Below are 15,970 nucleotides of genomic sequence, written 5' to 3' on the forward strand. Positions count from 1 at the left end.
AACGTCAGTGGCATAGAATACATAAAGTTGGTGAGTAAATGGATAAATAAAATGAAAAGTGTTTACAGTTTTTAAATTTAAAGTGATATAGGACATAAAAGAAGAAATAAGAAATAATACATTGAAATAGATGCTGTAAATTGTAAGAATAGGAAAATTGTACGATAGTTTTTTTTTTGTAAGTATAATAAAGAAAAAATAAATAAAATAAAATAAAATAGCTCGCAAGGTGTGGATGAGAAAGTAAAGTTTGGTAAGATAAATAAATTACATAAATTTTGACTAAATCTGTAACTTTTGAATATTTAAAAGATGTTTTTTGAATTTTACTTTAAAAGCGCCAGAAGTCTGAAGGTTTCTATAAGGTGGAGGAAGGTTATTCCAACATTTCGTTGCATTATACTTAAAACTACCTCTGAAAGCCGCAGATGCATGACGCGGCATAAGGATTAAATATGCAGCTGCCCTGGTATGGTGAGTGGTATGAATATCACTTGCCCACTGCAGTTTATGGTATAGATACTGAGGAACTTGGTATTTTATAACCCCAAATAATAAAACGGCAAAGTGTAACTGTCTCCGGTACTCCATTTTCATAACTCCAGCATTATTTAAGAATGGCGTGACGTGAGTACGGGGTGGTATTTGAAAACAGTAACGAGCGCAAGCATTTTGTACCTTTTGGATAAGATTCTTAGTGCGAGCTAGTAATCGTGGACCGATGACAATGTCTGCGTAGTTCAGCTTAGATAAAACTAAAGATTCACATAGTTGAATGCGCACATCTGTTTTAATAAAAGGTCTTATTCGATACAAGACCTTGAGACGGTAAAAGCAGTTTCTTACTGTGTTAAGTACATGCTTTTCAAATCGGAGATTTTCGTCCATTATCACACCAAGATTACGTGCCTCAGTAACGCGTTCAATGTCTTCGCCTTGTATTTTTACGGTAGGCCTTTTACCAGAAATTTTTTGTATTTGAATTTTTGTTCCAAGGATGAGATATTTGGTTTTAGTTGGATTTAACACCAAGCAGTGAGACTCTGACCATTTGGCTATGTTGCTTAGATCTTCGTTTAGCTTATCCATAGCTTCATAGGTCTCATTTGGTGCAAACGATATATAAATTTGTATATCATCCGCATACATATGATAATGACAATGACGGATCGATTTAATGACGTCTGCGCAGTATAATATAAATAATAGGGGACCTAATATGGAACCTTGAGGCACACCTCTAACTACTGGTTTGTATTGTGAATTAGAGGTAGAACCGTCATCATGTTTTAACTCTACTGTTTGAATTCTGTTACTCAAATAACTAGCAATCCAATTTACAGCTTCACGGCTAAGACCATAATATTGCAATTTGGCTAAAAGGAGTGGCACATTAATTGTATCAAATGCACGTGAGTAGTCCAGCAATACAAGTATCGTGCCCTGTCCTGCGTCTTGTGCACTTAAAATGTCGTCCACTACATCGATTAGGGCGGTAGACGTACTGCGATTTTTTCTAAAGCCAGATTGCTTAATAGGCAATATGTTGTTAGATTCAAGAAAATCTGTGAGTTGCTTACATATTACCTTTTCAAGTATTTTGGACAAACAGGGTAGGATACTTATAGGACGATGATCCTTAAATTCAAGAGGGTTGGCCTTTTTAGGAATAGGGCGAACTATAGCTTTCTGCCATGAAGCAGGGAATACACTAGTTGTAATTGACTTGTTAATTATATTTGTTATAATTTCAAAAGTATAAGGAAGTATGGTGAGTAGCATATCAAGCGAAATGCCATCTGCACCAGTAGCATTGGATTTAAGGGAACGTAATATTTTTGAGACTATTGTGTGATCAACGGTTTTGAAGGAGAAAGTTTGTGACCCAAAACGAGTTGAAACGTAATATTCTATGTCGGAAGATGAAGCTTGATCTCTACCTGGAATGTTAAGGAAGTGACTGTTTATTATTTCAGGAAAACTGAGTGCGACTGGTAAGGCTTGATCGTTTTTATTTTTTATGTTAACGTGACGTTTCACGTGTTTCCATAAATAAAAAGAATTTTTAACATTATTATTAATAAACATTGTGAAGTATACTGATTTTTCCATATATATGGCCTTTTCCACTGAGTACTTTAAATCTTTGTAGAATTCAATATGATAATCTTTCTTAGTTTTACGTGATTTGGCATGTGCTTCATCTCTTCGTCTCATCATCAGCTTAATATTATAGGTCACCCATGGGTAATGTGAATCTTTGATAAGACAAGGTTTAAGAGGAGCTAAGACGTCAAATACCCATAAGACACAACTATTAAAGGTATCAACGTAGTTATCTACGTGCGTAACCTCGTGACTACGCTTACGTCAAACTATCTATAAAATACGTAATAGATAAAATAGTGCAATGAAAACACACTTTATAAAATTGAATTCGCATTCGCGACTATAGCAGGTGTTAAGTAGCTCGTGTTGACGCAAAAAGTTCAATCACAGCGACTATTCCTTTCTCGTTACTTAACAAGTAACACTTATATTTCCATTGCGACTTGCTATAGGTAATTGCTCTGTACAATACCTGTATGATGCTGGACGAACAAAGGGTCAAGATATGAGTCAGCCCCACAAACGCAACATATACCTAAGGCCTAAGGCATCGCTGACTTGTAATCAGGGACCCGACATTATTAATTTTCATCGTGACAATTTTATTGTATACCTACCATTTTTATGTAGCGACTCATAAAAAAACGAAAATTAAATAAAAAGCCTTGTGACCCGTTTACTATAAAATTATAATAAAATTTTCATTAACTAAGTAGGTAATAATTCATTTATAGTTTGAACAATTCGAGGCTCCCGCAGACAGACCAGATTTTATTTTACAGCAGTGGGTTGTAAGATCACATATGCGTCCAACTCCTAATGTACAAATGTGCATGCGACAAAAACGCAAAATCGCGTGTATAAATCGCCCTGTCTGTCTATTTTGTAACTACATCATCATCATCATCATCAACCTTGTAACTACATAATATGTACATTTAAATTAATTCCTTTAAATACTAATCTTTTGTACATAAACTTTTGTATTTTTTTTAACAGATTGCGACCCCCATGTGGGAAACAATGTCTTATAGTTTATCACCATCATCGCTTGAATAAGTTAAATAACACAAGGTAGATCTAAGGTAAATAGTGCAAGTGCAAGATGAATCAATAGGAACGGATCGCGACGATGACCCGTGGGCGGTCGCTCAACTCAATACCTCGTCTGTCTCCCCGACTTGATTATTGTGCACTAGGCAACTAGCGACCCTATAGTATTTTAAAGTTTTTATACTTTTTTATTATCTTCCGGTAGATTTATGTATTTTCTAAACAAAAATATTAGCTTACTAAAGTAACTAAGTACCTCTACTTTAATGTATTTTCTAAATGAAGATTTTACTTTAAAAATTATTTAATTCAGTAAAGGTTGTACTTACGCCATAAAAGGTAATTACTTATAAGGTTACCCAAATTTGACAACCATGACCATTTTTTAGACTCGACGGTGACTACGTGATGAGTCAGTGCGTCTGGATATTTTATTTATTTACATTTTATATTTAAACAAGTTTGCTTTGAATTCCATACTACTACGAAGTCATACAATGTGTCTCTTTATCGCTGTTCTTCAACATTATCCAATGTCCATTTTAATTGATTCAAAAAGTTGACTCCACTTTCCAATCTCTGATGTTTAGTGTTCATGCATTCAAGTAGTATTCCTGTCAATCATAAATATAACCTAACAACTAACTTATTAATTCACTCATTGTAATTATGAATACTATTTGCATTTAGTGACACAAACAATGAAATCATAGGGAATTCCTAATTGGAGAAAGCCATGCTAAACCACAAACTAACTATGACTCACTGCGTAAACTGATCTCTCGATTTTCCAATAAAAAAATTTACGTCAAAATATATAAAGTCTAATGTTTCTATTACTTACTTTATGACGGAGGTAAGATTTTATACACCTTTATTACCTGTTATCTCTCAAAGCCTAGGTAATCTTCTAGGTAAACGCGTCTTCTTCACCACATCTTAGGTCACATCACCACTTTCCATCAGCTGTGATTGTGGTCAAGTGTTTGCCTATAATGAATTTAAAAAAAACCACTATGATCCAAACTTCATAGTCGCTGATCGTTCCTCCCTGTGTTGGGGTCAATACGCAGAGAAACTTGCAGCCTTTATAAATAACGAATGTCTGACACGCGCTGGCTCTCGGTCCATATTTAAAAAGATTCCGTTTTTACTTTCCGGATAAGGTTAAAATAATACAGTATCTCGTAATTTTTTTGTTTTGTAATCTTTCGTAGTATTTTCACTTACATTAACATAGTTAAATCATTAAGTATGTTAAATAAGTAAGTACTTAAATAATTGTTAAAAAAAACATATTATTTACTCCCGTAAATATTTTATATTCGCACGCGAAAGCTTTATCTTGTTAGGTATTTTCATAGAAATTTTGGAGACGAACGATTTAAACTCCGAAGTCTAAATCGCGTCCTTGAGTATTCCGTTACGCAACACTAATAGAGTAGAAAACTGCAGCTGAAATTTACTTGCTTAATTTAACTTATTCCATACTAGCTGATGCCCGCGACTTCGTACGCGTGGATTTAGGTTTTTAAAAATCCTGTGGGAATTCCTAAATTTTCCGGGATAAAAGTAGCCTATGTCCTTCCCCGGGTTGCAAGCTACCTCTGTACCAAATTTCGTCAAAATCGGTTGAACGGTTGAGCCGTGAAAAGCTAGCAGACAGACAGACAGACACACTTTCGCATTTATAATATTAGTATGGATTCTACAACTAAAAAGCTATTCAAAATAATTATCACGTCCAGTTCCAGTTCAAATTACAATACAAGCAAAAAAAGGCGAGCTGATAATATTATATAGGTATAATGAAGAGACTAGAGAGTCAAGTAGAGAGTAGACGGTGAATGTACCTATGGTCTGCGGGGCAAGCAGACGCATACTGATCAGGGTTTCTTTTAAGTGCATAATATTTCCATCTGCATAGAAACGTTTATGTTATTAAAGCCTAGTTCACGTCTTAGTACGCCTATTTGGTTCCTGCAATTCAAGAAAATTTCTTTTTCTGGTACAGAAGTAAGAGTAAAACACTCTAATAAGAGCAACAAAACAATCGAGGTCGATTCGAGGACTTTTAGCTATATTTCTGCATAACATGACATTTTTTCGCTTGAAACCTTGAAATATTGATCTTTCAAAACTAACTTTCTAGATTACGCGGTTTAGATTTATGAAGGCTATGCTATGTCGACCAATAGTAACGACACCGGAAGAAATTTTTACGGTCATTTTCATAGATGACTGTTCAACGCGTCACGTTGTAACTGCTTTACCGTTATTGATGAAATATGTATAGTATAATATTTATACTGCAGAATTATAATCGGTAAATAACTAAACTCATAATAAATTATATTGTTGTCGAGTTGGTATAAAAAATGAGATAACTGTAACTTTTGTTTGTTTAGCGTCTTTATTGTTTACTCTGTTGTCTGTAGGGTAGGTATACTTAGATATTCTGAAATATAAGTATTTTATGATAATAGTAGAGGCACTTTGGGGTGGTCCTTTGTTTACATTTTAGCTCGTGTTACTGAATATCATTAAGCAAACTCATGCAATGAGGGAACAATTCGCTTCAATGCCGCTACATCCTTTGGATCCATTGGATCATGTACGCCAGGCACCAGGCATATTAAATGTCAAAATGGCCTTCCCCGGGGTGCAAGCTATCTCTGTACTGAATTTCGTCAAAATCGGCTGAACGGTTGGGCCGCGAAAGAGACAGACAGACGGACACATATTCGCATTTATAATATTAGTATGGATAATACCTAGGTAGGTATATTTTAAAATAAAAAGTAATTTTACTTATTTTAATTTTTAACCTGCTAACCTCTTTTTGTTACAGATCCAAATGTGTTTGATACGATAAACTGGTCGATTCGACTGGTGAAGGTAATTTTATTTCTGTAGTTTTGTAAAATATAAGATAATAGGTTCGTCAAGGTTCATCTATATATCAAGATACAATTATAGGGAAGTTTATTAACCTTTTAACAGTACTAAAATGTCGATAAACTTGTCTACAAAAATGAGGTATACCTACCTACTTAGAATTTTTTTGAAGACCACTTAATCGACTCATTATACACACTTTTATAAAATAACGAAGGTCTGTCACGGGCTGGCTCTCTCTATCTATTACTAAAATAAATACCTAATGAATTATTACAAAGATATTTTAGAATAATGGCTAGGCTCCATTTCATTTCGACAACTTTCTTCTTTTGTCATTCGATGACTGATGACTACGGCAGGTGAAAACGCCGTGGGCCACAAACTACTGTTGAGTGAAGTAGGTAGGTTTGTACAAAATACATCACCAAGATTTATGAAACAGCTTACAGAAGCTAAAAGAATTGTTCAAGGTGGAAAATTAATGGACTTGTTTCATTCAATGTAATCACAGCATTCATTAGAGCCCCCACGCAACCGACGCAATGCGTCTCAGAAAATAGGTATACGAATTATTCTGGAAAAGACCTACCTAGTTTTTAATAAATGTAAAATATTTTGCAAGTATGTGAAAGGTTTTCCCACGTCGAAAACTAAATTTTACTGCAAAACAGCCACGAAATGATCCCCAATATTGAATTTTTGATAACATCACTTATCGACTCACAGCTCAAGTTATCATGCTACCAAACACTTATTTACGCAAATACGTACCTTATATACCAGTGGTAAGCGTGGTAAATATAGGCAGATTAAAATGAAATAAAAAAATAGCATTTCATAATAATATGCTCATCGTCGTTTTAAGAAAATTCGTAATTTTGTAGTGACTTCCACGGTCCACTGCGCGCCGTACCGGCTCGGAAAACAGATTCTGCTGAGGGAAAGACTGCTTGTAAAAGCCTGTTAATAAAAGATTTAAAAAAAAAAAGAAAAAGACTGCTATACCTACTTACTGTTTGTAATACTAGCTGATGCCCGCGACTTGATAATACTAGCTGACGTTCGGGTGGAATTAGGTTTTTAAAAATCCCATGGGAACTCTTTAATTTTCTGGGATAAAAAGTAGCCAACGTCACTTTCCAGGTCTTCAACTATACCCATGCAAAAAATTACGTCGATCGGTAGCTCCGTTGCGACGCGATTGAAGGGCAAACCAATAAACTAACAAACAAACGCACTTTCGCATTTATAATAGCGTAAAGCTAATCAAAGAAAAAGTCAATGGCGTTCGGCGCGGAGTCATGACTCATAAACGACGATACCAATTACCAAATACATAAAGAAGGTAAAAAAAACATAAAACGGTACTGTAGTCTGTAACTATTAGATTATTGACCGAGTCGAATGCGACGGATGAGTCATTTTCGTCCCAAACCGGTGTCTGCCGTCAAGTTCCGATGCATGGTGTGTTCCGATCGAAAAAACATGAGGAAAAATATTAAAAATAACTCCTATTTACTATCCTCATGTTATAAAAGTACGAAACAGGTAGAGATGGCAATCGGGGTATGAGGCGGGAGGACGCCCCGCACACCCGCACGTCATTCGCGCTTGCCCGCACCAGGTTAGCGTGGGGGCTATGCGGGTGTACGGGGCGTTCCCTCCCCGATTGCCATCTCGACCTGTATGTCGGGTTCTATACCTACTTACTACTATTTAGTTTGTAATGAGCTGCGGAGTGCCCGCCGCGCCGCACGTCCACGCCACTGTATTATTATAGTATAAACAATAATTTTCGAAATAATTTTAACTTGTTAAGCTCCGGTACGTCAGTACTATTATATCTTCTGTGGCTGCCTCTGTGCTCCTCAGACACCGAGCAAACAATTGCTTCAGTGCACGCAGGTTGGACCTCGAGTTTGAGTTTGACTCGGAAATTACAAACTCGAACTGGAAATAACACTACCCATATTTATAAATGCGAAAGTGTTTGTTTGTTGGTTTGTCCTTCAATCACGTCGCATTGGAGCAACGGATCAACGTGATTTTTCGCGTGGGCATAGTTTAAGACTTTGAGAGTGACATAGCCCATAGGCTACTTTTCATCCCGGAAAATCTATGAGTTCGCACGGGATTTTTAAAACCTAAATCCACGCGTATGAAGTCCTGGGCATCAGCTAGTAAATTATAAATAATAATTTTGCCCTAAGCAATTTTGAAATGAAAAAAGTTATCAATCTAGTTAAATCCTAAAGCACCTTCGAATAGCTAGAAGGTTCGACCCACTTATCGACCGCGGTGTGGTGCACCTAACCTGCCTATTAAAATAACCTTGAACACACACCCGCTTTCCCATAAAACGACCCTATAATATTGACTACGTGTAAATAAAATCCAGATCGAAAAAGCATTGCTGTCACGCATGCTTTTCGTACATACTTAGTACATACCTACTAATTCGTCTTCTCTTACCAAGTGTGTCTACCTATATAAAATATTCAACCTTTCCTTTCTTTCTCTACTCATCTAGATATTATAATTGACCAACTTAACTGTCAACTAAAATCTTCTTTAAAATATTGGACTGTGTAGTCTGTACCGTGCATAAATAAATTACTTGTGTAGGTAATTGTCCTGCAAATAGTTATGGATCGAAAATAAACTTTATAAAATTGTTAGTGAACGGTGTACAGTATTTTAGTGAGTTTCTGAGTTTGGCAGCAGCTGTCTTTGCAAAGTTATTACGTAACGCTGCAGGTAGCCGGTGTCACACGTCTTTTTATTGTATTTTAGCCAGGCAACACATTCCACGGTACCTACAGTTTTAGTAAGTATAAATATACGCATCAATATCATCAACCGATAGACGTCAACTGCTGGACATAGGTCTCTTATGTGGACATCCACACGCCATGGTCTTGCGCCACCTGAATCCAGCGGCTGTCCACCCAGTGGTGGGGAGGGTCTTCCAACGCTGCGCCTTCCGGAACGAGGTCGCCATTCCAGCACCTTGAGACCCCAGCGTCTATCGATTTTCCGAACTATGTGCCCTATTGCCATTTCAGCTTCGCAACCCGTTGCGCTATGTCGGTTACTCTAGTTCTCCTAGGGATCTCCTCATTTCTGATTTGATCACGTAGAGAAACTCCAAACATAGCTCTCTATCGCCCGCTGAGTGACTCTGAGCATTCTTATGAGGCCCATAGCTAGCGACCATGTCTCGGACCCATCTGTCAGAACTGGCACTACGCACTGTTCGAAGACTAGAGTATACTGTTTTGGAATGAGGATCTGGTGCACTAGTTCGAGAGCGCAGTTCAACTTTCTAAATTGCGTTAGTTGAACATCATTATAATATTATTACAGTTTTACGATAAATATCGTAAAACTGTGATTATATGGCTTATTTCACAATTGCACTAACTAAACAATACTTAATTACCGATTTTACAAGAGAGCTGCTTATAAAGTTTAATATATAGCCCAAAAATTGTAGATCAATTCAAATTCCAATACAAATTAGCATCTGGTTGAGAGTTGTGAGCCGATGCTAAACTGTAATTAAATTATCTACTACTAATAGCTGATGCCCGCGACTTCGTCCGCGTGGATTTAGGTTTTTAAAAACCCCGTGGGATCTCTTCGATTTTCCGGCATAAAAAGTAGCCTATGTTACTCTCCAGGTCTTTAACTATATACCCATGCAAAAAATCATGTCAATCGGTTGCTCCGTTGCGACGTGATAGAAGGACAAACCAATAAACCAACAAATAAATACACTTTCGCGTTTATAATAAATATGGGTACTGATTTTTGTGCTAGATATATTATCATATCTGAACTTTAAAAACGACAATTTGTGTAGTTAGTGCAACTTAGCCGTCACAGAAGTACCTAAGGATAAAATCACAAAAGTTGATCCACTTGTACTTTTGTCAATATAAGCTCGAAAACGGTATTAAGTATACTATTCTCAATGCTGATAATAATATTTCAAGGTCATCTATCGGTATTTAAGTAGGAAAATGATTTAAACCATAATTAGGTAACTGTGGACTAACGACACCTGACAATTACAGCTCAGTGGCTTATTAATGACAAGAATGAGAATGGTTAACGGAATATTCCATTGGATCCCGTTAATATGTCGACTAACATTCTTAGATCTCACGGCATGGCACATTAAACAGTCGGTGGATGAGAAATCGCGAATGGCGGTATTCAGAATCTCGATCATATAAGTGATACCATCAAACAAAGTCTACTAACACAGTTATTAGCTTAGATAGACACATCATATTGTTGTATCCTTTTTTTGAGTTTATATTAAGAATATAATATGTGTAATTCATGGTTTCCGGATTATTCCCTTAATGTGTGCTATAAGACCTAGGTACCTACTACCTGCCAAATTTCATGATTGTAGGTCAACGTACCCTATGGATTTCTTGACAGACAAGGAAGTTATCCTATACCTAAGGGTTCCTTTTTTAGGGTTCCGTACCTCAAAAGGAAAAACGGAACCCTTATAGGATCACTTTGTTGTCTGTCTGTCTGTCTGTCTGTCAAGAAACCTACATGGTACTTCCCGTTGACCTAGAATCATGTTTGGCAGGTAGGTGGGTCTTATAGCTGGCTTTAGGGGAAAAATCTGAAAACCGTGAATTTGTGGTCACATCACACAAAAAAAAATGTGGTCATAAACTAATAATTAGTATTTTCAATTTTCGAAGTAAGATAACTATATCAAGTGGGGTATCATATGAAAGGTATGTACTTACTTTACTTGTACATTCTAAAACAGATTTTTATTTATTTTTAGGTATAATAGTTTTTGATTTATCATGCAAAATGTCGATAAAATACGATTGTAAACCCCTGATTGTACGATTGATACGGAACCCTCAGTGCGCGTCTGACTCGCACTTGGCCGGTTTTTTTCCTTTTAAGGTACGGAACCCTAAAAACCACACTTATGTTTAAGTTGGAACAGTTTTATACTTGCACCTAGTTTCTCTTATCTGCGTCGCGTAGCTGACCTTTATTACCTATTCAGTACATAACCAGTGAGTTGTGTAATAGAGGTCAATGATCTACGAATAGGAGGGATACCCGAAAAGGAGGGGGTTCTCAATTCGGCCCTTTTTTTTAAATGTATGTACCTACACCGATTTTTTGCGAGGTTTCTGGACCGATTTGCAAAAAAAATTCTCGTACATTTTCTACGATTCCGTTATATACCCGCGATGTAACGATACCCCGATTACTTAAACAAAAAAATCGATATCACTCTCATTCTCAATGTGCTTTTAACATTACTCAAGCCACTTCGCAGACATCTTGAGTCTTGACCTATTCGAGAAGCTCGTGAGACACTTTCAGTTAGAAGGTGACTTATTTTGAGCATAAAATTCGTGATAGCTGCGCCAATACTTGAGTTCCATATCTTCCTAGATATTATTACGACGTTATGCAGCTACTAAACTAATTACTTACTGTAATATTGATGTAACTTTTCTAAAAAAATGTTGCTAAGTATACAATATATATAGCTGATTGCTATAACAAACAATGTACATTTGCAGCACCAGAGGAGCCGCATCGGCGGCTCCTCTGGTGCTGCAAATGTTCATGGGCGGCGGTAATCACTTAACATCAGGTGACCCGCCTGCTCGCTTGCTCGCTATATCTATTAAAAAAAAAAAAAAAAAAAAAAAACGCGGTACAAAGTAATGTACATCGGCCTTTAGCTTCGGCTTTGTAAAGCATTGTCTCTGTCACTCATACCTATATGACGTGTTTTCGGTCGCAACGAGAGAGGCAGTGCTCTACAAATCCGCTATCTCCTTCTAAAGGTCGATGTACATTATTTTCTGCCCGCGTAATGTAGAGACGGTATTGTCACCCAGCGCAGTCTGAACTGTCTTCAACCGATAAAGATAAATCTACACTCATGTCTGATATTCAAGTTTCGTGGCATATTAAGCTGAACATGCTTGGGTACGATAACAAGCTCATAACCGTAAGGTTTAACCTTGAACCGATCAGTTCAGCAAATTTATTACCTAGTTCAGTACAGACAGACGGTAGATCTATCAAAAAAAATTGGGAAAATGACTACCTACTTAACCTAACATGAAATACATATAATTAAACCTATTGAAAAGTTAGTTAAGTTATTAAGTATAATTAAATCTATTGAATAGTTATTTAATTAAGTAAGTATCTACGTCCGTTTATACCGAAACTTACTCCTGCGATAGGTATCTTGGTCCACATTTTATAAATAAATCTATGCTTATTATTAGAGCGTCACAGGAGACAATACGCAAGCTTCGGAACAGTGCGTAGGATTCTTCTGTCAATTTTAGCCTACAAACCCCGTGGGCTTGTAGGCTAAAAATGACAGCAGGAATCATTCATGTGTCCTGCACATTATCCAAAGACTTTTATAATACAATATCGGAAAACATACAATATCGGAAAACATCTCAAAATATCCTTTACAGGACTTCTTGCTTCGTGCCGTTTTTGTGCCTACGTTTGGTTCGTTCGAGCAACCTGTATTGATTGGCCGAATCAGAATAGATTATCATCATCATCATCATCATCATGAACAACAACCGATAGACGCCACTGCTGGACATAGCTGTCTCTTGTAGGGACTTCCACACGCCACGGTCCTGCGCCGCCTGTATAGCATACCTTTTTCTGGCGTGAAATTATATGGCACTGACCAAAGTTGGAGCTAAATATGTAATTCCCAGTGTTATTGCGTGGTTGATGATTAAAACTCACACAAACAGACAATACAAATAAACAAGATACGAGTACCTACAAGAATCATCAGGACAGCATTGCGTGCGTAGTGCGTACTGCGTTGTGAATTTCAGTTTTGGATTCCTTTAATAGTTGGGTGCGACTGATTATTATTGATCTATTAGTACGATTAGGTACAAGTTTGTAAAACGTGTCTTTAAAAAACTCTGTCAAGAACTATGTATATATAGTACGCGAAAGGTCGAGATGTCAATGGGGGTTGAGTCGCCCCGCACATCCGCTCAGCACGGGATAGCTAGCGCGAGTGACTAGCTGTGCGGGGTGTCTCCCCGCCTCATACCCCGATTGCCATCTCGACCTGTCGCTTACTATACCTGAGCTAACTATAGGTACCTACGAGTACGTTCTAGTATGTGATACGTTACGAGCTCGAAAGGTACTGACTAATACTCACTACTCACCCATTATCTAAAACGACACTTCGAACGGTTCCGCAATTGTTTCATGCGTGCTCATTCGCTGTGATAACTCCTACGACGACTGATAGCGATAAGGGTTCATTAACGTTTTTTTTTCTTTGACTAGGTGGATAAGCGTCGCGGTAACTGGCATGGGTGCGCGGTGAGTGGTCGATCGCTGCCACAAAATGACAGAGGGCGAGAAACAGCAGAGCGCGGGCGGGGCGAACGCCGCACCGCAACACAGAAAAGGACACAGGTGAGGACACTGCATTCAATTAAATTATCTTTTAAAAAAAAGGTTGAAGACCTCGTCTGGTGTAGTTACCCTCGCCACATGCCTGAAACAAACATCGCGACGTGGTGACGGGTTTTTGTCGTTAAAGGTCAACCGGCCAATGACTTCTAGTCATAGCAAATATACCTACACGAAGATGAAAAGAGTAACTGCTAAAGTTTCTTCTCTGTAGATTCTGCTTCACGAATGGTGGTAGTCACTAAAAAGCTTTGAACGTGTATTTTCAAAAACGCCTGTACTTTAGGTTGAAAAGTATGTTTTCAGCAGTAGTAGACAAACGTGGCCATGAACCTTAGAATATATATTTTATTATAAGCTAAAGAAAGATATAATAACACGCAATATGAATCCAATGTGAAAGCGCAACGCATTCGACTTGGTTTATATATGACGCCACGCGCTACGACAATAACGATCGAGATAATAAAGTCAACATAATAATATTATGTATTTTAGTTTATTGTAGTGTAAAGCTATCAATATGAAAGATGATGATGATCTATGTGAAAATATTTTTCCATACTTACCTAAAACAGAAATCACTTTCAAAGCTAGTTAAAAAAACTCAAACACGGTCTACAGCTATGTTTTTAAGTTAATTATATTTATATCTTGTTAAACTTGCAAGTTTCTACTTAACTTAGAGCAAAATTGGCCTTGCCTTGCGCATTGTCAATCTAAAAATAATCGCATTATTCTATTCGGCCCAAGAAGCACTGTGAAAAATATAATAAAATATGTAACTACAACGTGTTAATAAATTGTTTATATATTAAGGAACAAAGACGGTATTTAGGTCTCGTAAAATTGAGCTAAGAACTTGAATATTGTAATTTTATTATTTCACCAGTTTCTCAACCATTATTATCCCACGCTCTCATGGGAACTCCGAAAATAATGGCAATTAACAATTCACTTAAAAGATAAGACTATGATTTATTTTTATTTTCGATTTATCAGTAGGTACCTATTTGGATTTACGCCGCAAATTAATTACCCTACTTAAATACAATTCATAGGTATGAAATATTATCTAATACGCACCTAAGTACGTTAATTTTATTTATTAAACCTATAATCCACTTACCTACAACTTATGCTACGCGCCTACTTACAGTTATTTAGTTTTTTCACAAAATATTATATTTAAATTATCATCGAGTATAAGAAGTAGGTATTACTCGTAAGTACTTACTAATATTTAAAAGAGGGAAGATTTGTTTGTTTGTTTGTTTGTAATCGATTTGAACTCTGAAACTACTGAACCGATTTTAATAATTCTTTTATCATTAGAAAGCCACTTTCCAGTAGTAACACATGTACCGCGGTAGTCGCGGGCAAATGCTAGTTGCTGATATAATTATTAGGTCTGCCGTCTGACTAATAACGATTACACGGTTACATCCTCTGATCTCGTACCAACCACGAGATAACGTTGGCACCGTATCTGATATCGTAGTTTGCGACACCTGGCCCACATTCGCACCTAATCGCACCTTCCATGCTATCGGACAATGTTCTAGGTTTAGTCATTTTCGTGTAGTTTAGAGTAACAGAACACGAAAAATGTGAATACATACAGTTTTGCTTTTGATCTTCCATTTAGGTACATTGTGTCATGAGTTCACGACTCGAGAAAGTGAAATCCGCAAAGGCTTTAGCGTTATAATGACGTCATTGCGGTCGCGAAATTGTGCCGCGTTGTGATGCGAACATGCTTTAGTTTGGATATTGTGTTTTTCTTTTGTTGTTTGCGCTCACAATATGTCGGATGTAACAGCTGAGCAGCTTCGATTGCTGTTGGAAAGGTACCGCTATCGACACACGTTACACATGTGCTGTCCTCTTTTGTCTTTGTTTAATTATGCACACTTTCCTGAGAAGTTTAAAGGTATAAGTACATTAGGTACCTTGCTACTAGATAAACTTTATGTAATGAATAAATTTTACATTTCGACAGATTCCCAATACAAGAACTGTCATAATGTCTTTAATCGTTAGATAAAGTTTAGATTATAAAGTATAGTTCGCGACAGGTCGAGATGGCAAATGAGCCGGGGGGACGGACGCCGATTGCTATCTTGACCTGTCGGGTTGTAAAACAGGCACTAAGTGTCCATTGTTTACACAGTGCAGGTAACTTACCAGAGCTTCTGCAAGTTTTAATACTAATGAAAACGATGTACCTATTAAGTTTTACTTACCAATAATTTGTAAAACTTCAACAACATAGGTACATATTGTGATGGGAACTATTCAATACCTATGTACCAGGGACACATTTGCGGCCGAATAATGCGACATATTTTATAACTTAAGACTCATAATATTATTAAAAGCTTTTTAATAACATTTAGAGTTGAGATTATGC

General features: G+C 36.9%; 1 protein-coding gene across 2 annotated transcripts in view; it reads left to right on the plus strand.

Moving 5' to 3' along the window:
* Positions 1–15,970, plus strand: part of LOC117987311 (solute carrier organic anion transporter family member 5A1-like) — a 57,905-nt gene that overhangs the window by 19,920 nt on the left and 22,015 nt on the right. The window contains exons 2-3 of one of the 2 annotated variants that reach the window (XM_034974310.2): positions 6,014–6,060; positions 13,429–13,560. In XM_034974310.2, coding sequence (XP_034830201.1) covers positions 13,490–13,560 — 71 coding nt within the window. In that variant the 5' untranslated portion in view covers positions 6,014–6,060; positions 13,429–13,489. The remainder of the gene's footprint in view (positions 1–6,013; positions 6,061–13,428; positions 13,561–15,970) is intronic. The other variant, XM_069503028.1, reaches the window with a different exon arrangement.

The sequence above is a fragment of the Maniola hyperantus genome, chromosome 2, assembly GCF_902806685.2.
Source record: "Maniola hyperantus chromosome 2, iAphHyp1.2, whole genome shotgun sequence".
Classification (NCBI taxonomy): Eukaryota; Metazoa; Arthropoda; class Insecta; order Lepidoptera; family Nymphalidae; genus Maniola; species Maniola hyperantus.